This window comes from Schistocerca gregaria, chromosome 6 (assembly GCF_023897955.1).
Source record: "Schistocerca gregaria isolate iqSchGreg1 chromosome 6, iqSchGreg1.2, whole genome shotgun sequence".
Lineage (NCBI taxonomy): Eukaryota > Metazoa > Arthropoda > Insecta > Orthoptera > Acrididae > Schistocerca > Schistocerca gregaria.
The window spans coordinates 243,527,643-243,552,739 of record NC_064925.1 but is presented as its reverse complement, the minus strand read 5'-3'; the positions used below and the strand labels follow the sequence as shown (position 1 = coordinate 243,552,739).

Here is a 25,097-nt window from a genome sequence, read left to right as displayed (position 1 = left end):
GGATAAAGGAGTAGTAACCCATTCTATAGTTTCTCATAATGTTTTGTTAAGACTAAAAGAAAAAAATTAAACAGTAAGTAAAGGTTCATGCTTATTTCTGTGCCAGTCAGATTAGTGATACTACGGCAGATTTAAGTTCGCAAGGAAAAATGTCTTTCATTGACTAAAAACAGGCATTGGCATTCTACCAATTTTTGTACACTCTAAAAAAGATGTATGTTAGAAACATGTACGTTAGAAACTCAATGTCTGACAGTTCTGTGTGCAGTGCAGCTACATGTGATTGCTTATTCTTAATTCCTATGTTTACTGCCACTGTTAATAAGTTTTTCATTCAAAATCATGGATAGTGATTTCAATGGCTAATCACTTCTGCAGCAGCTTTCATTGTCTGGAAGCGTATGTTGCACTAATATGAAGTATACTTACCAGATGGCTGTCGCTGTCGATGGTAAACATGAATAGTAAATGGTCTTCCAATATCTGAAAATGTCATTTCAGTCTCATGGGTAAATTTGTTTACACGTATTATGCTATAATTTCGCCAACTTGTAACAAAAAGGGAATTTTCAAAAACGGTCAGCCCATAAGCATTTTGTATCTGTGGAATAGGTAAGATGCCAAAATTAAGTACATCATCAGTAACAAATCATTGTAAAAGTCAGAAAACACTATAATTACTGTCTGTAAACATGAACATTACCGGTGGGCCCCTTTTAATGATAACTCGGTTTGATCCATCATAATTAATTCTCTCTACGACATCCAAATAAGTGTCTACCCAATAGACTTGCTGTGTTGGATAATCCACTGTGACTCCATAAGGGTACACAATCTTGTGAGTCACTAATTTTGTACGTTCTGATCCATCTAGCAAGCTACGTTCTAATGCTGCTGGTGAACCTCCCCATATTGTGAAGAACATATAGCTGAAAATTAAAAAAAAATGTTAACATGTAGTTTGTGGTGATTCACTATTATTGTGATTAGACACAGCATTCCCTGCCTAGTTCTGTCATCTGGTAGAGCTATGTTAATTCTGATGTGACAAGAAAATTGTTCAGGCAGAGGTTGTTTGGTTTCAAACGATTGCTTTGCTTGCATTACTAAAAATCGCATGAGCGACATATTCTCAAAAACACAACGGTCATTAGCATTTTTGTAAAATGGGACAATGGTATTTGTGCATTAAGTTAGCAGATCTGTATGAGGCAAACTCAATTATATAACTTATTTGCATACTTGACAAGAAATCATAAAGTAAAAATACACTGAACATCACAACTTTTCTGCTGGTGTTGCAACAGGTTGAATGCCGCATCACGCACACACTTAATGCAACTCTTCACAGTATGTCACACCACCAATGAAAGTGATGCATGATATTCAAAACTCTGAACAGACAGTTATATTAATCATTTATTTTTACTACCCTTAGTGCATGGATACATCTTATGAAATATTGTAGAATCTAACACCAGGGTGTTTGTTCCACATTGATCTCATTTAGATCAGAGTTACAAGTACTGGAGCAGAGATAGTCCCAGACCCAATGTCTCTGTCTCTGTCTCTGTCTCTCTCTCTCTCTCTCTCTCTCTCTCTCTCTCTCAGACACACACACACACACACACACACACACACACACACACACACACACACACAAACATTTTGCCCCCATCCACAACTTGCAGCTCACATTTCTGCTCCTGTCCCAAAACGATACTCTTGATCACTAAGAAGTCTAAATTTTGGAGTCAATTTAACTTCTACTTCTCACTACTAGTGTAAACACTGTGGCCCTCTTTACAGGATTTGTATAAAAAGTATTGAGACTGAGATTTTGAATCAAAATTTATTGTAGATATTGCTACAAGCACTTAGTACTCTTCAATGTGTGATCCTTGAGAGCCAGCAACCTACTGCATGCAAGATTTCCATGCTTCAAATGCGGTCCTGAACACTGAGTCCGGGATGGCCGTCAAAGACCTCACTGTGGCAGCTTGGACCTCCTCCAGGGTCCCATGATGGTGTCCTTTGAAGGAAGTTTTTAGTTTGGGGAACAAAAAAAAGTCTGGCGAGGCCACAATGGGACTGTAGGGGAGCTGCGGAATCGTTGGAATATCTTTCTTGGCATAGCTGTCCATCGTGAAGCAGGTATGATTCGGTGCATTGTCATAATGCAGCTTCCAATCATCGGCAATGGCTGGCATCCTGTGATGGACCTTGGCTTCCAGTCTCTTGAGCACTTCACAATAAAAAGCACAATTGACAGTTTGGCCTTGGGGCTCAAGATGAACCATGCCCCTGACGTCGAAAAACACAATCAACGTGGCTTTCACCTACGGTTTGCTCATGCAAGACTTTTTTGGACATGGGGATGCTGCGGTGTGCCTTTCAGCACTCATGCATTTTGTCCCAAGGTCATACTGAAAAACCCAGGTTTTGTCTCTGATGATAACATTATCTAAAAATTCCGGATCAACTTCAAAGATCTGGAAATTGTATAGGCAGGCATCCACTCATGCTTGCTTTTAAACATCTGACAAAATCTTCTTGGCACAGATCTTCCTCATCGACAATTCTTTGGTGATGATGTTGTGCACTGTCATTTTATCGAGTCTGAGGCCATGTGCTATCATCCTGGCACTCATTCAACAGTCAGTGTTCAATAAAATGCGCACACAGTTGATGTTTTCATCAGTTTAGCTGGTTGGTGGGTGTCTGGAGCGTTCCTCATCCTCAGCACTGTCCCTGCCCTATTCAAAGCTCTTCACCCACCTGAAAACCTGGGTCTTTGACAGCCAACCATCGCCATAGGCTTGTCGCCACATATCCAATGTTTCCGTGCCCGATTTTCCTAGTTTCACAAAAAGCTTGATGGCATAATGTTGCTCTATCTTTTGCTGCATGTTGTGCCATGACTGACAACTTTGCAATGTGTCTACTTAATGCATGATGCTGCTGAAATGAGAGCCCACAGGCGACTGGCACTCCATGCATTTATGGCCAGACACCCCCACCACCAATCACCTCAGGTGAGTATGGGCAGTAAAGTACAGTCATGTTAGCAAAAAAATCAGTCTCATTACTTTTTATACAAGCTATGCTTAACTGTCATGGGATCGTAACAAATGAAGGGTGAGTTCCAAATTTTTGTATCTTAGGCAGTTCCACATTCTTTTAGCTCTACATGATCATAAAAGTTCAAATGTCTGATGAGTACACAAACTCATTTCATACTTACATTTTAACACTTTATGCCAAAAAATGTATTTGAAAGCTCCAAATTTTTAACTGCTGCTCAGATTTTCCAGTAAATCATAACCCCAATGTGTTAAATGTCAAAATTTTTTGCAGATTGTTTCTATGGTCAATAACTCACAAATAATGGTGTAATCATACATAATTAAATGCCACAGAACATCCAATCAAGCTGGTTCTATTTCATTAAGATGATGACATTTACGTTGTATCAGTCAATACCAAGCTTGCAACCACAATGAGTGGTTACACCCGTATATCTTGATATGGCTAGAAGTCCAAGAATAATTCGTTTTGTCATACTATCACAAGATCATGCAAGTTATGTTACAATATCAAGGCAGCACCTTGAAACATTAATCACAGATTTTGTATGAAATATTATAAAGTGGGGTAACATACCCTTTTGTGGGGTCAACTGCTATCCCTTTTGGCTTGCTCAGACTACTATCAATGATAACAGTGCAAATCTTCAACATCGACGTGCATAAAAATATTATTTCACGAGAATCATCAACAAAGTACCAATTTCCAGAGACCCAGTCAAGTGCAAGGTGTGTTGTTGCTGAAAATAAATAAAAATGTTTACAAGCGACAGTCCTGCATTTATTTACTATGGTTCACTTTAAGCATTGACAAGAAACAAATAGTGAAATTAAATCAGCCAGCAATAAAAGCTTTAAAGTTCTGGAAACACCAAATTCCAAGTTAAGAACATACTTCATCTGCTGTATGAAAAGGTTTATTAGAATCATGCACAAGTCTGAAAATTACTCCATACTGAAAAATTTCCTTATGACATTTTAATTTACCAATTGATGGTCGGAAAAAAAAAAATCAGCAATATACTTAAAGTTTGGGTTTTTCTGGACAGGCAATTGGTTAATTTATAACATTGCATGACTAAATTCAGTTGATATCCAGTTATTAAACACAGCTTCCTGTGGTGTAAAAAGAGAGACCGGGAGGTCAGGAATTACTAAGAACTAAATTTTAATTTTTGAAAATATTTGCCACAACCGTTAAATTTCTCCTGATGGTGAAATACAAGTACTTTTGACAATGTCTGCTAGAATTTCAAAGTTTTCTTCCTCGCACCAATGGCTGCACTTCATAAATTGAACTATCAACAATGCTCATATTTTATATGAGGGGCATTCAATAAGTAATGCAACACATTCTTTTCTTTGCCGATTTTGGTTGAAAAAATGCAGAATTTGCTGTCAGACAACACAGAATATTCCTGCTTCAGCCCCCTATAGTTTCATGAAGTCCTGACAGGTGATGGCCTATATGTAGCCTTCAGAAAGGCGACTGTAACAGAGGTGTGTTCCAAGCAGAGGGCTGTCACCGAGTTTCTTTTGCTGGAAAATCAGAGCATTGCAGATATTCATAGGCACATGCAGAATGCCTACGGAGCCTCGGCAGTAGACAAAAACACAGTGAATCGGTGGGTGAGGCATTTGTTGCCTTCGCAACAATGTCGTGCAAACCTGTCTGGCTCCCACGTGCTGACCGGCCACACACAGCTGAGACTCTTGCAATGTTGGAACATCTGAACACTCTCATTCAAGATGACTGTCAGATCAAAAACACCTCGTTGCACATCTCCATTGGTAGTACTGACACAACCAACCACCAGTGGGGTGGGGGGGGGGGGCTGTGCCCGCTGGGTTTCTAGCCACCTAACGGAAGACCATACCTTCACACTACTGGGTTTGGACGAATGAAGGATGCACTCCTTGGGAAACAGTACAGGGATGACGGGGAGATTATCGACACAGCAAGATGTTGACACTGACATCAACCAGCAGAGTGGTAGCATGTAGGCATTCAGGCCCTCTCAGTAAAGTGGTGTAAGGCCATCACACTGAACAGAGATTATGTTGGAAAATAAGGTTTTAAGCCAAAAGAGTGGAGGACTATATGGAATACTGGAATCCTGAATAAAACCAAACTGCTTTCAGAAAAAAATTGTTGCATTACTTATTGGATGCCCCTCGCAGTTGTGAACAGAACAGTATTATGTTGCACACAGAAATAGAGGTCCACTTTTTTATTTATTTCATTTTACAAAGAAAAGATTGATATTATACACTGATAAATAATTACATTAACCTGCAGCCCTGATAATGGCACATTGCAGTGTGGCATGGACTTGGTGAGACACTAAAGGATTTTCATCAATCATCTCTCACCCATTACCTAAAATCACAGGCGCTGGTTGCAGCTCGGTCCTAGACACAGCTATCATTCAAAAACTGGGCTCATTTCATATGAGAATATGAAATAATATATGGACGTCTCATGACATGTACTTTGACAGTTGCTGCCTTCTGTTGTAAATTTCTAGAATTATTTTGAGAGAAACGTTAGCAAATGTAACAGCTGCTGTTGCAAATGGCTGAGCCAGTATTATCAGATTGATGTAATTTCTTGCATGTATGCATTACGTTTTGCAGTTTGCTATAATTCTGCTACAAATATGTCAGGTTTGTTGAGTGAACAAGAAATTTTCAAAGTTCGAGAGGAAGAAATGTTTCAATAACTCATCTTGCTCTCTCTCTCTCTCTCTCTCTCTCTCTCTCTCTCTCTCTCTCTCTCTCTCTCTCTCTCTTAAGGTTAATGACACTTTCTTTCAAAATTATTTTAAAATTTGTAATCTATCAAAGAACTAAAATGAATATGAAAAATAAATCTTGAAGCTTGGTCTTTTTTAGTATGTATTACTCCTGGAGATATATCAATTACATATGTGCCACTAATGCTTTAAATAACAGCATAAATCAATGGTTTTTCTAGGTTTGACATTCTTCTATGTGTTTGATATTCACAGTGTTAAGAGCTCAGTAAGATAGAGGTCAAGTGATCTGGGGGCCACACAAACATAAATATGTTTGCAGAGCAATCCTCACACCATTCTGACACTGTTGCAGTGAGGAAGTGGTGCATTTTCTTTGCATATTACTGAATTGTGCGTCCTCTCATTCACTGGCGAAGGGTAATGGGAAGTATATCATCCTATTGTAAACAACCTCTAGATAAGAATACCTTCACCATCTACCTAAATGGAACCTTGTTGGCAAGTGATATGTACTGCCTCATGTTGTTGTTGACATTCTCAAGCCCTAGCTCCATTGAATACCAACATGCATCATGACTTACCAGAATAGCTAAACATTTTGCAGTGCTTCAAGTGCTCAATGTGAACAAAAAAAAATCCTGTAAACAATTCCTTAGGCTGTTGTCAAGCCATTTCTCCACAACATCCTTTCTTCCAGGTGTGCTAGTTCCACAAGGTATGCACAGTATCACCTCAGTAAAATTTGGAAAGTAGAAGAGAGATACTAGTGGACGTAAAGCTGCGAGGGTAAGTTGTGAGCCATGGTTGGATAGCTCAGTTGGTAGAGCACTTGACCGTGAAAGGCAAATATTCCAGGTTTGACTTCCAGTTCGTAACACAGTTTTAAGCTGCCAGGAAGTTTAACTCAATGTTAATACTCCTAGCTCTTCCTGACTGCTGTGCCCTGGGAAGTGCACTGAGCTCTGGTACACATTCACTAGTATCATCATTCATCACTTGTTGAGCAGGGAACTAATGAGTAATCTCCTGCATTGCTGTCCTTCTATCTGCTCTTACATTTCACAATAGATAATGCCAGCTCTCTCTCTCTTCAATATTTTGTTACACAAGGCATTTGATTCTGGAGACAGCAGTTTTCCTAATACCAATGTACTCATTTTCCACTTTCGATACAGTGTCATTTGTACATCCAAGTGCTTGCAAAACTCCATAGTGGTGTCCTCTTGCCCATCTTGCACTTGACTGTCATGTGAAGAGTCAGCACATAGTCTGACAACAATCCAGTCATGTTGAAATGATACTTTAGCCCAACCAACAAAGACCAAAAAATGTTAACCTGGGGAAAAAATTCGCATAGTTGCAAATTTTTGTGCATTGGTATAGGGGAGTGTCATCAACAACATACTAAAAGTCCTGACCAGTGGGGTGTGAGAGTGGGGACTGTGACGTGTGAAAAGGTCATTTCTTGAGAGCAAAATGTTTCCCAGTACAAAATTCAACTACTTTAAATTTCCTACAGAAAAGATCCTATTCTATTTTCTCTAGGTCTTATAGTTTCCACAATGCAAGAGATGGCAACATCACAGATTATTAAAAATAGTGTTACACTGGTATAGAATTGATGTTTATTGTTAAACTAGCCTTCTGCCTGGGGATTTGTTAGCATATGCATTCAACACACAGACAAACTATGTGATCAAAAGTATCCAGACATCTGGCTGAAAATGACTTACAAGTTCGTGGCACCCTCCATCAGTAATACTGGAATTCAATATGGTGTTGGCCCACCCTTAGTCTTGATAACAGCTTCCACTCTCGCAGGCATGCATTCAATCAGGTGCTGGAATGTTTCTTGGGAAATAGTAGCCCATTCTTCATGGAGTGCTGCACTGAGGAGAGGTACTGATGTCAGTTGGTGAGGCATGGAACAAAGTTGGCGTTCCAAAACATCCCAAAGGTGTTCTATAGGATTCAGGTTAGGACTCTGTGCAGGCCAGTCCATGTTATTGTCATGTAACCACTCCGCCACAGGTCGTGCATTATGAACAGGTGCTCAATCATGTTGAAAGATGCAGTCGCCATCCCTGAATTGCTCTTCAACAGTGGGAAGCAGGAAGGTGCATAAAACATCAATGTAGCCCTGTGCTGTGATAGTGCCACACAAAACAACAAGGGGTGCAAGCCCCCTCCATGAAAAAAATGACTACACCATAACACCACTGCCTCTGAATTTTACTGTTCGCACTATACACAATGGCAGATGACGTTCACTGGGCATTCACCATACCCACACCCTGCTACCGCATCACCACATTGTGTACCGTGATTTGTCACTCCGCACAATAGTCCAATGTTTATGCTACTTACATCAAGTGAGGCATTGTTTGGCATTTACTGCCATGATGTGTGGCTTATGAGCAGCTGCTCGACCATGAAATTCAAGTACTCTCACCTCCAGCCTAGCGGTCATAGTACTTGCACTGGGTCCTGATGCAGTTTGGAATTCCTGTTTGATGGTCTGTATACATGGCTGCTTATTACACATTACGACAGTCTTTAACTGTCGGTCGTCTCTGTCAGTCAACAGATGAGGTCGGCCTGTATGCTTTTGTGCTGTACATGTCCCTTCATGTTTCCACTTTACCATCACATCGGAAACAGTGGACCTAGGGATGTTTAGGAGTGTGGAAATCTCACGTACAGACATACGACACAAGTGACACCCAATCACCTGACCACATTCAGGGTCCATGAGTTCCAAAGAGCACCCCTTCCTGCTCTCTCATGATGTCTAATGATTACTGAGGTCGCTGATATGGAGTACCTGGCAGTAGGTGGCAGCACAATGCATCTAATATGAAAAACGTATGTGGTTCGGGGTGTCTGGATACTTTTGATCACATAGTGTATATTGAATATATCTTCCCCTGACCCTCTCTGTGTCCACATCTTCCTCCCCCTGTCTGACCACCTCATCCTCCCACCTCTATCTGGCTATCTCCTTCTCCAGAGCCCCTCTGTCTCTTTGTCTCCTCCTCTCCCTCTCTTTACCAATTTCCTTAACTCCCTTTCTCTGACCATATCCCACCCCCCACCCCCCTCTCTCTCTCTTTCCATCTCTGTCTCCCTCTTCCTTTTCCATCAGACCATGACACCTCTACATCTTTCACTTGCCTCATGTGTATCCCCTGCTCTTCCCTCTGTCCATTACCCCCTCCTCACTCTGTCCATTCCCTCCTCTGTACATCTCAAACTGTCCCCAGCCATGCTCATCATCAGCACATTTAACCTCTGCAATATAGTTCAAAGAAGGACAGTACTACTTCCTTGATATGTCTGACATGCAGAGCAGGCTACACATTGTGAGCTCGAAAATCATTTAACCGCCCCCAATGTACCGAGCACCATACAAAGCAGCTCAATAAAGCAGGCTGATAGTACTCGAACACAACATACCTTTCATGTAGGGTAGCCTACATGTCAGGCCCGACATGCAGGTGCCTTGCAAAGCAGGTGATCTGGCAGACTGATACTGTTCCTATGCAACATGCCTGTCATGCAGGGCAACATATATACCAGATGCTGGGAAAAAACATGTTTTCAGCTGTATCTGCATATTACTGGAGCCAGGAGGTTATGAACCCCATAGTGCTGGTACTCATGAGGCCTACAGTTTCTGTGCCAAACTTGGTTGAAATCAATTCAGGAGCATGGGAGGAGATCTTAGACATACATACATACATAGAACCTGTTCTACATGTGTAACAGATAAAGCAGGTTAAAAACAAATATTAAATATGTGTATCACATCTAAGTGGAGTAGAACTGTATTAGACGATAAATTGTGTCTTGGGGATGTGATGGGTTTAGATGTGTGATGGAAAGTAGGTCACTAGACTGTGGTCATACACTTCCCTTATTCATATGTCCGCTAAATGATGTGCGAGCAGGCAATTCCTCATTCTCTCTACTGCACTGTATCACAAAAAGTTACTATAGGGTCTATTATGTGTTTCACAAAGTTAAACCGACCTTTATTAATCACCTGGCAACAGAACGTACAGACATGCCTGGATGTATTAATTTTCTACAAAATGGATACAGATATGAACCACTAATCATACAAACACAAGAAAAACATACAGACAGATTCTGTGCAAATTTCTGCACACTTTTCTGCACTGCTATAGAGGAAATTGATTCTTAATCATCCCATACGACAGTTGTAACATTCAACCCAGAAAGGTGACTTCCTCACCATCAGCATTAATCTCTTTTCAGTTTACAGGCAGACTATCTCCTCTGCATTACCTGTCTGGTTCTCTTTTATAAGTAGACTAAATAACTTCACTAAGCTCGTTTTGGTATAATGGAGTTATTTTCAGCTTATTAAGTGAGTACTTATTCACAGTTATTACGTGAGCTTTTGTGTAATTTATGTTCCTTTGTAAGGGCGATGTTGTCAATAACCTATGTAGTGCTGGTAAGAAAGAGATTGGATTGGTAAATGTGGCATCTTGCTGTTGTCTGTTATTGACAGCATATCATAAAACTGTGTAACCATGTTGTAGCCACTTGCTTGTGAATTAATGAATGACCAGAAAACTATTGCAGTTCTCTCGCCCTTACTTATGTTACTGGCACACTGCATAAATCCCTTCCATTCAGGAATTGGTGTCACCTGTAGATTGGGCTGCACTGAGTGGAGCCACTTACCACACATTCACAGTAAATCTTGCAAGGTGGGCGTCAATAAGTCTGGTGAAACACGACTGATCGTGTTGAAATCTGGAAGAATAATCTGCTGTATGTTATTGCTTGACTTGTGTTAAAATATCTGATGTTTCATAACACCTAGATGGTCTACTACTGTTACAGAGGGAACCTATTTAAGCTAATGCTGAGCAAGTGGTTAAGGAAAAATATTGCACTTGAGGCACACTCCTCAGTGTGAAGACAGTTGACAGATCCAGCTGTAAACTGAAAAGCTGACAGCACTTGTTGTGGAGGAACCTGTGTTTCCCTAAAGAATGCTTCAGCTGTCATACATGATGACTAAGTATCAATTTCCCTCTAGCATTGTAGACCAGTGTGCAGAGATTTACATAGATTCTGTCCATGTGACTTTCTTACATTAATATTGTTAGTAATTAATATCTGTATTCCACATAGCATTAACATACTTTGTGGAAGAAAAACACCCCTGGATATGTATTGACACTATGTTGCTGGTAATTCATAAGGTGCACTCCAGCGGTTTGATATAACTTTGTGAAACACCTTGTAGTTGCTATTTGTGATGTAGTGTGGTAGGGAGAATGGGGAACTACCTGCTCACTTGTCATTTTGCAGACCTACGAACGAGGGAATTGCATGACCACAATCCAGCAAATACCTTTCCTCTTGCTTCTAACCTCCACCTCCACTTTTCCACCCTAAAAACACAGTTTATCCCTAACAGTTCTTCTGTACTTAGATGTGATACAAATATGTAACATTTGTTCTCTACTCATATTATTTAACATAACACATTATTTATACACCATGCTATTTTTAATAATCTGTGATTTTTCCATCCCCTGTAACATGCAAACTATTAGTCCTATAGAAAAAAGGACTAGGACATTTTTTGTACGAAATTTAATGTAATCTAATTTGGTACTGAGAAACATTTTCACTAGAAGTCACAGTTTTCAAGATAGACAAGAAAAACATAAAAAGCAACCTTTAAATGTAAAATCAAACAATGGAAAACCCAGGATGGAATGTTAGAATATTGTGAAAAGAATAGGTGCTTCTCACCATATACTGGAGACACTGAGTCACAGACAGAAAGTGAGCTTTCATCCAACAATTACTTCATCGGAAATAGTCAATATAGACACACACACACACACAAATGACCACGGTCTCTGGCTGTTGGTGCCAGACTGGGAACAGCAATGCATGATGGGAGAAGCAACTTGGTGGTGAGGGGGAAGGGATAGCAGGGTACGGATGGGAGATGATCCAAGTGTTGCTTGTGGGAGCATAGAGGCATGAGGTGGAGAGAGGGTAGGGCCGCTAGGTGCAGTTGGAAAGTTAGACAGAGGGCAGGGGTTGGAAAAGAAGAAAAGTAAAAAGACTGTGGGTGTGTTGGTGGAATAGAGGGCTGTGTAGTGCTGGAATGGGAATAGGGAAGGGGCTAGATAGGAGGGTTATGGAAACATACGATATATTGCAGGGAGAGTTCCCATCTGTGCAGTTCAGAAAAGCTGGTGTTGGTGGGGCAGATGCAGATGGCAGAGGCTGTGAAGCAGTCACTGAAATGAAGAATATTGTGTTGTTCGGCATGCACAGCAACAGGGTGATCCAGATTTTTATTAGTCACAGTTTGTTGGTGGCCATTAGTGTGGACAGATAACTAGTTGGTTGTCATGCCCAGATAGAATGCAGTACAGTGGTTGGAGCTTAGCATGTAGATAACATGACTGGTTTCACAGGTTGCCCTGGATATGATGGGACAGGTGATGCTTGTGACCAGACTGGAATAGGTAGTGGTGGGAGGATGCATAGGGGTTGTGTGGGGAAGGATGAGGAAATTGTGTAGGTTCCGTGGGCAGTGGAATACAACAATGGGTAGTCAAAAGGCGGAGTGTGTCATTCAGTTGCTCCAGTCCTGGGTGGTAACAAGTTACGAATGGAATGCCCCTCTGTGGCTGGACGTTGGGACTTTGGGAGGTGGTGGGTGACTTGAGATAGAAGGCACAGGATGTGTTTTTGTACAAGATTGGGAGTGTAATTATGGTCTGTGAAGGCCTCAGTGAGGGCCTCAGTATACTTAGAGATGAACCACTCGCCACTACATATGCGATGGCCATCGGTGGGTAGGCTGTATGGAAGGGACGTCTTGCTATGGAATTGGTGATAGCTGTCGGAATGGAGGTATTGAGATTTGAAGTTGTCAGAGGCACTGATGTAGCCATCCTTGAAGTGGAGGTCAACATCAAGGAAGGTGGCTTGTTGGGTTGTACAGGATCAGGTGAAGTGAGTGGAGGAGAAGGTGTTCAGGTTCTGGAGGAATGTGGATACGGTGTCCTTACCCTCAATCCAGATCATGAAGATGTCATCAATGCTTCTGAACCAGATGAAGTGTTTGGGATTCTGGTTGTATAGGAAGGACTCCTCTAGATGACTCATGAATAGGTTAGCATAAGATAGTGCCTTGTGGTTCCCCATGGCCATACCCCAGATTTGTTTGTGGATAATGCCTTCAACCACAAAAGAAAATGGTATAATAGGAGTACGATCGTTATGAATAGGAGGATAGGGCACAAAGTGTGTTACTGTGAACAGTTCAGTGATAGAGTTGTTGTCATCAGAATCAACAGCAAGCGAACACTGACAATAGTTCTGGTATACATTACGATGTCGCAAGCTGAAGATGAAGAGGGAGAGAAAGTGCATGAGGATGTTGAAAGGGTGATACAGTATGTAAAGGGAGATGAAAATCTAATACTTATGGGGAACTGGAATGCTGGTGTAGGAGAAGGGGTAGAAGAAAAGGTTACAGGAGACAAGTAATGAGAGAGAAGAAATATTAATTCACTTCTGTAATAATTTTCAGTTAGTAATAGTGAATACTCTGTTCAAGAATCACAAGAAGAGGAGGTGTACTTGGAAAATGCCAGGTGATAAAGGAAGATTTCAGTTAGATTACATCATGGTCAGACAGATTCCGGAATCAAATACTAGAATGTAAGGCATACCTAGGAGCACATACAGACTCAGATCACAATGTAGTGGTGATGAAGAACAGGCTGAAGTTTAAGAGATTAGGCAGGAAGAATCAATACGCAGAGAAATGGGATACGGAAGTACTAAGGAATGATGAGACAAGCTTGAAGTTCTCTTTAGGCTATAGATACAGCAATAAGGATTAACTCAGTAGGCGGTACAGTTGAAGAGGAATCTCTAAAATGGGCAATCACAGAAGCTGGAAAGAAAAACAGGTACAAAGAAGGTAACTGCGAAGAAATCATGGGCAACGGAAGAAATACTTCGTTGATCGATGAAAGAAGGAAGTTTAAAAATGTTCAGGGAAATTCAGGAATACATAAATACAAGTCGCTGAGGAACAAAATAAATAGGAAGTGCAGGGAAGCTATCACGAAATGGCTGCATGAAAAAGGTGAAGAAATCGAAAGAGAAATGATTGCCGTAAGGACTGACTCAGCATGTAGGAAAGTCAAAATAACCTTTGGCGAAATAAAAAGCAAGAGTGGTAACATTAAGAGTGCAATGGAAATTCCACAGAGGAGAAAGTGGATAGGTGGAAAGAGTACATTGGAGGCCTCCATGCAGAGGAAGATTTGCCTGATGTGATAGAAGAAGAAACAGGAGTCAATTTAGAAGAGATAGGGGATCCAGTATTTGAATCAGAATTTAAGAGAGCTTTGGAGGATTTAAAATCAACTAACGTAGAAGGAATAGATAACATTCCATCAGAATTTCTTAAATCATTGGGGAGGTGGCAACAAAATCACTGTTTATGTTGGTGTGCAGAATATATGAGTCTGGCAACATTCCAGCTGACTTTCGGAAAAATATCATCCAAACATTTCCAAAGACTGGAAGAGCCAACAAGTTTGTGAATTATCATGCAATCAGCTTAACAGCTCATGCAGCCAAGTTGCTGATAAGAATAATATACAGAAGAATGGAAAAGAAAACTGAGGATGTGTTAGATGATGATCATTTTGGCTCTAGGAAAACGTAAAGGCATCAGAGAGGCAATTCGGACACTGCGGTTGGTAATGGAAGCAAGACTAATGAAAAATTAATACAAATTCATCAGATTTGTCAACCTGGAAAATAGGGATAAGCTATAGGGAGAGATGGGTAGTATACAATACGCACAAGAGCCAAGAGGGACTAATAAGAGTAGACGACCAAAAACAAAGTGCATGAATTAAAAAGGGTGTAAGACAGGGATATAGTCTTCCACCACTACTGTTTAATCTGTACATTAAAGAAACAATGATGGAAATAAAAGAAAGGTTCAGGAGTGGAATTAATACTCAAGGCGAAATGATATCAATGATACGATTTGCTGATGATATTGCTATCCTGAATGAAAGGAAGTAGAATTACATGATCTGTTGAATGGAATGAACAGTCTAATGACTACAGAACATGTATTGAGAGTAAATCGAAGGAAGAGGAAAGTAATGAGAAGTAGCAGAAATGAGAACAGTGAGAAACTTAACATCAGGACTGATGGTCACAAAGTATATGAAGTTTAGGAATTCTACTACTACCTAGGGAACAAAATAACCAATGACGGACGAAGCAAGGAGGACATCAAAAGCAGACTAGCTACGGCAAAAAAGGCATTCCAGGCAAAGAGAAGTCTGCTAGTACTAAACATAGGTATTAATTTGAAGAAGAAATTTGTGAGAATGTACGTTTGGAGCACAGCATTGTATGGTAGTGAAACATGGACTGTGGGAAAACTGGAACAGAAGAGAATTGAAGCACTTGAGATGTGGTGCTACCGGTGAATGTTGAAAATTAGGTGGACTGATAAGGTAAGGAATGAGGAGGTTCTGCACAGAATCAGAGAGGAAAGGAATGTTTGGGAAACACTGACAAGGAGAAGAGATTGAATGACAGGACATCTGTTAAGACATCAGGGAATGACTTCCATGCTGCTAGAGGGAGTTGTAGAGGGCAAAAACTGTATAGGAAGACAGGGACTGGAATACAGCCAGCAAATAATTGAGGACATAGCTTTTAAGTGCTACTCTGAGATGAATGGGTTGGTACACGAGAGAAATTTGTGCCACACTAAAATCAAACATGTCAGGAGAGTAACTACTTTAAAAAAAGGGGGGAGGGAGGAAGGAAAGGTATTGATTGATAGTGCTATGGTCATGGGCATTTGGAATGTAAAGGGAGGTGGCATTAATAGTGATGAGCAGTGCACCATTTGGTAAAGGAACAGGAACTGTGGAGGGTCGGTGGATGAAATGGTTGATATCTTTTATATAGGATGGTAGGTTGGGTGTAATAGGCTGAAGGTGTTGGTCTCCAAGAGCAGAGATTCTCTCAGTGGGGGCACAGTAAGCAGCCACAATGGGGCATCCTGGATGGTAGGATTTACAGATTTTAAGAACCGTGTAGAAGGTAAGAGTGTGGAGAATGGTAGGGATGAGGAGAGAGATGTGCTCTGGGGAAAGGTTCTGGGATGGACCCAAGGATTTGATAAGAGACTGGACATCCTGTTGGATTTCTAGAGTGGGGTCACTGTGGGCAGGGTTTGTAGGTGGATGAATCAAAGCTAGTCGACTCCTTCTACCAAGTAATCCTTGTCATTCAAAACAACAGTAGTGGAACATTTGAGTCTCTGGTCTCATATAACAGCACCTTCAGCCTATTACCTACAACCTACCCTCCTATTTAAAAGATGCCAGCCTCCACTGACTCTCCACAGTTCCTGTTCCTTTAACAATGTGCACTGCTCATCACTACTCATGCCACCACCCTTTACACTAATATTCCTAATGCCCATGGTCTTACAAGTATTTAACACTACCTTCCCAATGTCCGACAGATTCCAAACCTACTATCTCCTTCCTAGTCACCATGACCAACTACACTCCTGGAAATTGAAATAAGAACACCGTGAATATGAATTCATGTCCCAGGAAGGGGAAACTTTATTGACACATTCCTGGGGTCAGATACATCACATGATCACACTGACAGAACCACAGGCACATAGACACAGGCAACAGAGCATGCACAATGTCGGCACTAGTACAGTGTATATCCACCTTTCGCAGCAATGCAGGCTGCTATTCTCCCATACAGACGATCGTAGAGATGCTGGATGTAGTCCTGTGGAATGGCTTGCCATGCCATTTCCACCTGGCGCCTCAGTTGGACCAGTGTTCGTGCTGGATGTGCAGACCGCGTGAGACGACGCTTCATCCAGTCCCAAACATGCTCAATGGGGGACAGATCCGGAGATCTTGCTGGCCAGGGTAGTTGACTTACACCTTCTAGAGCACGTTGGGTGGCACGGGATACATGCGGACGTGCATTGTCCTGTTGGAACAATAAGTTCCCTTGCCAGTCTAGGAATGGTAGAACGATGGGTTCGATGACGGTTTGGATGTACCGTGCACTATTCAGTGTCCCCTCGACGATCACCAGAGGTGTACGGCCAGTGTAGGAGATCGCTCCCCACACCATGATGCCGGGTGTTGGCCCTGTGTGCCTCGGTCGTATGCAGTCCTGATTGTGGCGCTCACCTGCACGGGGCCAAACACGCATACGACCATCATTGGCACCAAGGCAGAAGCGACTCTCATCGCTGAAGACGACACGTCTCCATTCGTCCCTCCATTCACACCTGTCGCGACACCACTGGAGGCGGGCTGCACGCTGTTGGGGCGTGAGCGGAAGACGGCCTAACAGTGTGAGGGACCGTAGCCCAGCTTCATGGAGACGATTGCCAATGGTCCTCGCCGATACCCCAGGAGCAACAGTGTCCCTAATTTGCTGGGAAGTGGCGGTGCGGTCCCCTACGGCACTGCGTAGGATCCTACAGTCTTGGCGTGCATCCGTGCGTCGCTGCGGTCCGGTCCCAGGTCGACGGGCACGTGCACCTTCCGCCGACCACTGGCGACAACATCGATGTACTGTGGAGACCTCATGCTCCACGTGTTGAGCAATTCGGCGGTACGTCCACCCGGCCTCCCGCATGCCCACTATACGCCCTCGCTCAAAGTCCATCAACTGCACATACGGTTCACGTCCACGCTGTCGCGGCATGCTACCAGTGTTAAAGACTGCGATGGAGCTCAGTATGCCACGGCAAACTGGCTGACACTGACGGCGGCGATGCACAAATGCTGCGCAGCTAGCGCCATTCGACGGCCAACACCGCGGTTCCTGGTGTGTCCGCTGTGCCGTGCGTGTGATCATTGCTTGTACAGCCCTCTCGCAGTGTCCGGAGCAAGTATGGTGGGTCTGACACACCGGTGTCAATGTGTTCTTTTTTCCATTTCCAGGAGTGTATATACTCATCCACAATTACTTCTCCTTTGGGGCATTCCCTACAAACACATCTAAGGTATGGCTATTGGGATCGACATGGCACCATCCTATGCCAACCTCTTCATAGGCTATCTTGAGGAATCCTACCCAAATGCCCAGAACCCCCCCACCCCCCAATCCACCACCTGGTACAGATTCACTGATGACATCCTTGTGATCTGGATCAAGGGCGGGGACACTCTATACTCATGCCTACAGAACCTCAACACCTTCTCCCCAATTCACTGCAACCCAACATGCCACCTTCCTTGATGTTGACCTCCACCTCAAACATGACTACATCAGTACCCCTGTTCAACTCAAACCTACCAACCACCAGCAATACTTCCACTTCAACAGCTACCACTCATTTCATAGCAAGAAGTCCCTTTGATAGAGCCTTGCCACCCATGATTGTCACATGTGCAGTGATGAGTGGTCCCTCTTGAAATATACTGAGGCTCCCACAGAGGCCTTCACAGACCATATGACCTTCCCAACCTTGTACAAAAACAAGATGCCTTATCTCTACAGTCACTTGCCACTTCCTAAAGTCCCACCATCCTGCCACAGAGGAACATTCCCCTTGTGACTCATAAACACCCAAGACTGGAGCAACTGAATCACATTCTATCCCAGAGTTTTGACTACTTCTCATCGTGCTCTAAAATGAGGAATGTCCTACCCACTATATCTCCCACCCCACATCCAGCCACAATGGTATTGTGCCGTCCACCAAACCTACACAATATCTTCATCCATCCCTACACAACCCCTGCTCCCAACCCCTTGCCTCATGGCAATATCTCTGTAATAGACCTAGATGCAAGGCCTGTCTCATACATCTTCCCTCAACCACCTATTCCAGTCTGGTCACAAGCATCACCTGTCCCTTCAAAGACAGGGAAACTTGTGAAACCAGTCATGTTATCTACAAGCTAAGCTACAACCACTGTGGTGCATTCTACGTATACATGGCAACCAACAAGCTGTCTGTGTGCCTGAATGGCCACCAACAAAACTGTGGCCAAGAAACAGCTGGACCACTCCATTCCTGAGCACACCGCACAACACAATGTTCTTCATTTTTATGACTGCTTCACTGCCTGTGCCATCTGGACCCTTCCAACCAACACAAACTCTACTGAACTGTGCAGGTGGTAACTCTCCCTGCAATATATCTTATGTTCCCATAACCCTCCTGGCCTCAGCCTTCTTTAATCACTATCATTATCCATCTAGCACCTTCCCTGTTCCCATTCCAGCACTACACAGCCCTCTATCCACCAATGCACCCAGTCATTTTACTTCTCTCCTTTTCAACAAGCACCCCCCCCCCCCCTCCCCCGCACCTTCCGTCTAACTTCCCGACTGCACCTAGCTGCCCTATCCTCTCTCTACCTTGTGCCTCTATGCTGCCACAAGCAGCAGTTAACTATCCACCAACCCTAACCTGCTATTCCTCTCCCTCCCCACCCCAGCCTCCTCCTTAACCCCACCATCCAGTTGTTCTCCCATAATGCACTGCTGCCCACAGTCTGGCCACAGTAGCCTGAGACTGTGGTCATGCGTGTGACTTTGAACGAGTGTATGTTGTCTTTTTCTGAGGAAGGCCTTGTTGGCCAAAACTCACTTTCTGACAGTCTTTGTTGTGCCTATCAATGACTCAGCACCTCCGCTATATGGTAAGCAGCAACTATTATTTTCATAATATTGTAACTTTCAAAGGTTCACGCCACCCCCTTGCTCAGGAGTTTTAGTGGGTTACTCATTACACTTCCCCCAACCACTGTAGAAAACTTGTCCTGGACATATTTTTCCACTAATTTTCCTTTGTTGACTAGACTACTTTCCTCATTATTTATGATGACATGATATCATACAAACTATATCTGTCCATGGCTGAAACACACATGCTCCGAACATGCATGAAACAAACTAGACCAAATGCTACACCATCCATTATATTTGAAAACTTTGATTGGCAAACCTAGATGATTTCTTAGCACTGTCACATTTGTGAGACACTTTTGTTTTGACTCATGAGACAAGATTAAAGCAGTTACTACTTTAATAATAATAACAAATGCTCTGTAGCAATCTAGCTGCATTCAAAAATATTCCAAGGCCCAGACTCTAGATTAGAAATGTACACTGTCATAGTCAATGTACCACTTCCAACTATTTCTCTGGAACTTGTGCATAAATTTTCAAAAATACCAAACAGGGTAACTTCAAAACAATATAGGTTAATGATTGCATTAAAATCAAAGCATCTGAAATTCCAGCAAAAAGAAATACAAGTTATTTAAGGCAATTAAACTTCATCCAGAACACCATTTCTGTCAACAGCCTCTTCAGATAGCTAACAGCTCCCAGTGTAATCAGTGCAAGGCACCTATTGAACAATTAGCTTCATGCATACACTTAGCTGCTACACTCTACTACAAAAACAGAAAAAATTGATAAGCTTGCACACTGGAAACAGTTTCGTGAGTTCCTGTCAGCTTTTTTTTACTGTACGAATACTGTCAATGGCGAGTTACTTCTGATATGGTCAACATGTAACACTATCAAATATCATCTCTGCACCAGAGGAGCCAAGACTGACCTCCTACACCAATAAGGACAGTCTGGTGACTCCCAAATTGCAAATGTTCCAGACAACTCTTAAAACTTTAAAAACAAATTGAGTTTGTTCAGCCAACCACCCCCAAGAAGCATCCTGATTGCCTAAACTTCTGTATATGTTTTCTCCTGTCACTACTTGATTAGTAGGTTTCTCATCTAACCAGTTGTATTATATTTTCATGATAACTCTGCAATTCAAACTTAAGTGGTTAGCAGAGCGTTTGTAGAACCACTTTCAAACTATTTCTCTATCATTCTATTTTCAAAAAGCACACAGGGAAATGAATACCTTAATTCTTCCACACAAGCACCAATTTACGTTATTTTATCATGTTGGTCATTTCCCTCAATGCACGTTGGAGTCGAGCATATATTTTGCATTTGGAAGACAAACTTACTGATTGTTATTTATAAAAAGATCTCACCCCAATGAAAATTGCCTTTGATTTACTGATTGTCACTTCAACTAGCTTTCCTATTTTGTAATAACATGGCATGAAAAGAGCAATCTTACTTGGAACTTTTTAGATGACCTCCATCAATTCTGTCTGGTAAGGATCGCATACCAATGAATTGACTACTGTAGTGTAGTTATCCTCCTTAGTAGATTTGTTGTGTCTTCCAAAACACAGTCTTTAGTTCACCTTCCCTACAGACTTTTCAGTGTGAGTCTTCCTATTTAAGTTGTTCATAACCTTAATCCCTAAGTATTTAGTTGAATTGATAACCTCTAAATTTTTGTGATTTATCAGGCAACCAAAATTTAAGAGAATTTTTTTTAGTATTTATGTGGAGGAACTCACTCTTTTTATGTATAACTTAGTCTTAGCTAAACATGTAACATCACCAGAAAGTTTGTAACGCTTAAATGGGCTTAGGAAACTCAGAACATAACATTCAGCTTGTCCTATTAATCTCTCTTACAGCCCACTTTATGTGGATTTGGGATGATGAACCCATCAGCTACTGGCTACAAACAAAAGAGAGTAAACCCAACCTATTGTCTCTTGTATGTCTCACAGAAATTCATCCACATGCCAGTTTTTTAATATTGACAGTGAATATCACTTTCCAAGGCTGACCATCTATCAAGTTGGACTCAAAGGAATGCAAAATCATTATCTTAATTACAAAATACAGACCAGATAATTTCTCTTTTGACAACTTGTTTCTACATGTTCAGAAATGAAATGTGACAACATGACACACAAAGCTGTTTCATGTTTTTGTCCACATATAGAGCACTTCCTAATCTATGCAACAGGTATCATAAATTAAACCACTCACTAATGTATGTCTTTTGTGTATTATTAACTCGTGTAAGTTCTTATCTGTGATAAAAATGTTTTCTTTGTAATACAGGAACATATATACAAAAGAAAAAAAATATGCCTGTTTCATCATCAAAGTTTGTACCAAATTTAAAAGTTGAGGCTCCACAAACTTTACTATACTAAACTGGAATGAAAGGCATAAAGAAGAATCCAGGCAACATACAAAATGTCTACGGAAGTTATATTGCACTTACTTCCACCAAAAACCTAACTCATTGAAGTGCTATTGGTGGTAGTAATTATTTCACAAAAGAATACAAAAATTTTTTTGGTTTTATGATGATCAACCTGTAAGAAGAAATGACAATAAATTTAACACAGTACAGTTGCTAAGTGGTAATTTGACCTCTTTGTCTTCATGGAGCAAGTTAGGGATTATACAATAAAGTTAAATTGCTAAACAAGTGTTACTCACAGTCAAAAGTGTATGTTGAAGGTGACTCCACAGTCCACCAGTTTTCCAGATTGTCCACACTGGCACAGCGAGGCTCGGAGTGAGGACCATTACGATATATGTAGCAAATGGTACGATTGCGATGATTGAAGTCCAAAGCCAATGTATGCTGATCAAGTTTTGTACCATTCTCATACACAGTACCATTTAGATGGATATGATAGATACTGTAGATGCTGCTAAAAATCAAAGATGGTGGCTCGTCCTCTGGAACTGTTTATAGCCAAATTTAATAAAAAAACTAACAAAAACTTCAACTTAATGATATGCAACAAAAAAATTTGAACTTCTTTCCCACTATAGTGCAAGTAAAGGTATGAGGAAAGGTACCCACTCACTGAATACAAAAAGCAAAGTGCTGAGAAGGAGACTAGCACTTGAATATCTAATTTGTGTATTCATCAGTCCATATGCTCTCTCTCGGTCTCTCTCTCTCCCTCTCTCTCTCTTTCTCTCTCCCTCTCTCTTTTTCTCTCTGTTCTGGCCCCGTTCTCTCTCCCCCTTGATGCAACAGCTCTCAAGCTGTGAGGAGTTGATTCAGGTGGAATCAGTGGACATGTGTGACCGAGCAGTAAGTGATGGTGAGATGGTAAGAAATGGTGAAGAAAGCCACAGTCATGGGCAGTCACAGGCTGTATGCAAAACAGAGGGAACAGGCAGGAGGAGCTAAGAGAGAGGGAAAAATAAATAAAAACTGAGTGTAGATGATTTAGAAACAGAAAAAGAATCCAAGGATTGAGAGACACGCGCACACAGACTACAAAATCTAACAGATATGAAATATGGGTATGACTCAGTGGTTCAGTAGATAAGTGCCTCACAAGAAATCCTTAAGACTGTGATTTGATCCCCAACAGGTCCCTTCTCATTTTCATGTCACTTACCACTTCTTTCAATTTTGGCAATGACATGTTAATGTGGAAATGTTACACTACACTTTGCTTTGGAGTTCATGTAAATGTTAAACTGTAGATCCACCCTATAACTAGCTCGGTAAGTTAATTTCAAAGTCAAAGGAGGGGTAGGGCATACCACCTCCAGTAGGATCACATGTAGTATAGAACAGTGGTGTTCAAACCAACTTTCTGATTGATGACAGCTTTTCCTCTAAAGGTAAAGCTTTGCCTCTAAAGGTAAAGCTGTCATCAATCTGAAGGTTGGTTTGAACACCACAGTTCAGACTGATGATAGCTTTACCTTTAGAGGCATAGAGATATATGAAGCTATATAAAAAGAATATCTAGGAACAAAGAAGTGTTATTGTATGACAGTGTTTTGATCTTCAGGAAGTTTCAAATCGGCGCACACTCTGCTGCAGAGTGTATTCTGGAAATAATGCCCCAGGTGGTGACAATGCCAACTTCTGCAATGTCCTTTTTTTCCAGGACTACTTAGTCTGAAAGCTGTGCAGAGGCACTTCTCTGAAGTTTGAGAGATAGAAGAGAGGTACTGGCAGAAGTAAAGCTGTGAGGAAAGGTTGTGCATCAAACCTGGGGAGCTCCGTTGGTAGAGCTCTTCACCATGTAAGGCAAAGGATCTAGGTTCTGATAGGGATAAAGTACACAGTTTTACCTGCCAGGAAGTTTATATCAGTGTGAATTCCACTGTAGAGTAAAAAGTCATTCTAGCTACTCAGCATTAGTGGGAATCATACTCAGAAAATCTAGGACATTTCACACAAGAAAAAAAAATGGTTATCGTTTACAGTATGCTAATCGGAGAACACTTAAAAGGCTAAGAATTAGCGTTTTTAGGTGTATGAGCAACATGGTGCACTGAGGTCACATTGACAGTAAAAAATGCAAGTGTTGTGTGCGTGTGTGTGTGTGTGAATCCATAAAAGCACAAATAAGTCTATTAGAGTTTTACAATCAGGGATATTCCCTTCTACTGGTGATGGAAACAAACAAAACAGTGAACTATGTAAAATATTTTTAAAATGATATTATTTTTTGAATCAGACTTAGCGGTGCCTGCGTACTGTTTCATTTCCTGCTTCCTATAAATTTTCCTCTGACTTGTTTATCAACCTGTCTGTTGTCACATATCTGTAGTCAGGCTAGTTAGTGCTCTTTAATTAAATGATTGCTACCACGCAATGTACAGTGGCTTGCACAGGATACAAACAATGGTATTAAAATAGGGATGGATTTTAAAAATTGTTTATGGCACACCTGCACTTTGAGTCTCTTTTCACTTAATTTTCTGTGTAATAAATCTTTTCACTTGTAATTTCTATCATGTGGAGCTTTCTTTTCTTTCCTTTCCTTTTTTCTGTGTGTACCTCATCAAATTTTGAATCTGTAGTTTTCATCTTCAAAAGATCACACAATCTTAGAAACAGTCATGTCAGGAATGGAGATGCCAATTTTTGTTTTACAACACAGTCCCCCTTTGAAGAAATTATATTTTCCTCAACATACTGCTCACTTATTTAAACCCTCCAAAAGTAGAAAGTGTCAATCTCCCTTCATAAAATAATATAACAGTGCATTCGGATACCATTTTTATCACGTTTCCTGCAGTTTGCATCACTAACTGTATCATATAGTAGTTTCTGAGTAACTAGGAATCTGTTCTCTTTCTTGTTATCAATCATGGGCCATAGATCAAGCACTAACACAATGAAATTTTCTTGTTAAAAGTGTGGTAATACTGAGGCCCACGTCTACAAAATTTCTCCAACATTTAAGCAACAGTTTCCATTTATCATACATGTGAATTCTCCTGGCATGTTGATTGTCAGTGC

The 25,097-nt window shown here is 41.4% G+C and overlaps 1 protein-coding gene across 2 annotated transcripts in view; it reads right to left on the bottom strand.

The window, feature by feature from the left end:
* Positions 1-25,097, bottom strand: part of LOC126278124 (low-density lipoprotein receptor-related protein 1) — a 688,899-nt gene that overhangs the window by 285,612 nt on the left and 378,190 nt on the right. For both annotated transcript variants that reach the window (XM_049978010.1, XM_049978009.1), the window contains 4 exons: positions 22,310-22,561; positions 3,664-3,826; positions 704-929; positions 430-601 (listed from right to left, as the gene is read on the bottom strand). In XM_049978010.1, coding sequence (XP_049833967.1) covers positions 430-601; positions 704-929; positions 3,664-3,826; positions 22,310-22,561 — 813 coding nt within the window. The remainder of the gene's footprint in view (positions 1-429; positions 602-703; positions 930-3,663; positions 3,827-22,309; positions 22,562-25,097) is intronic.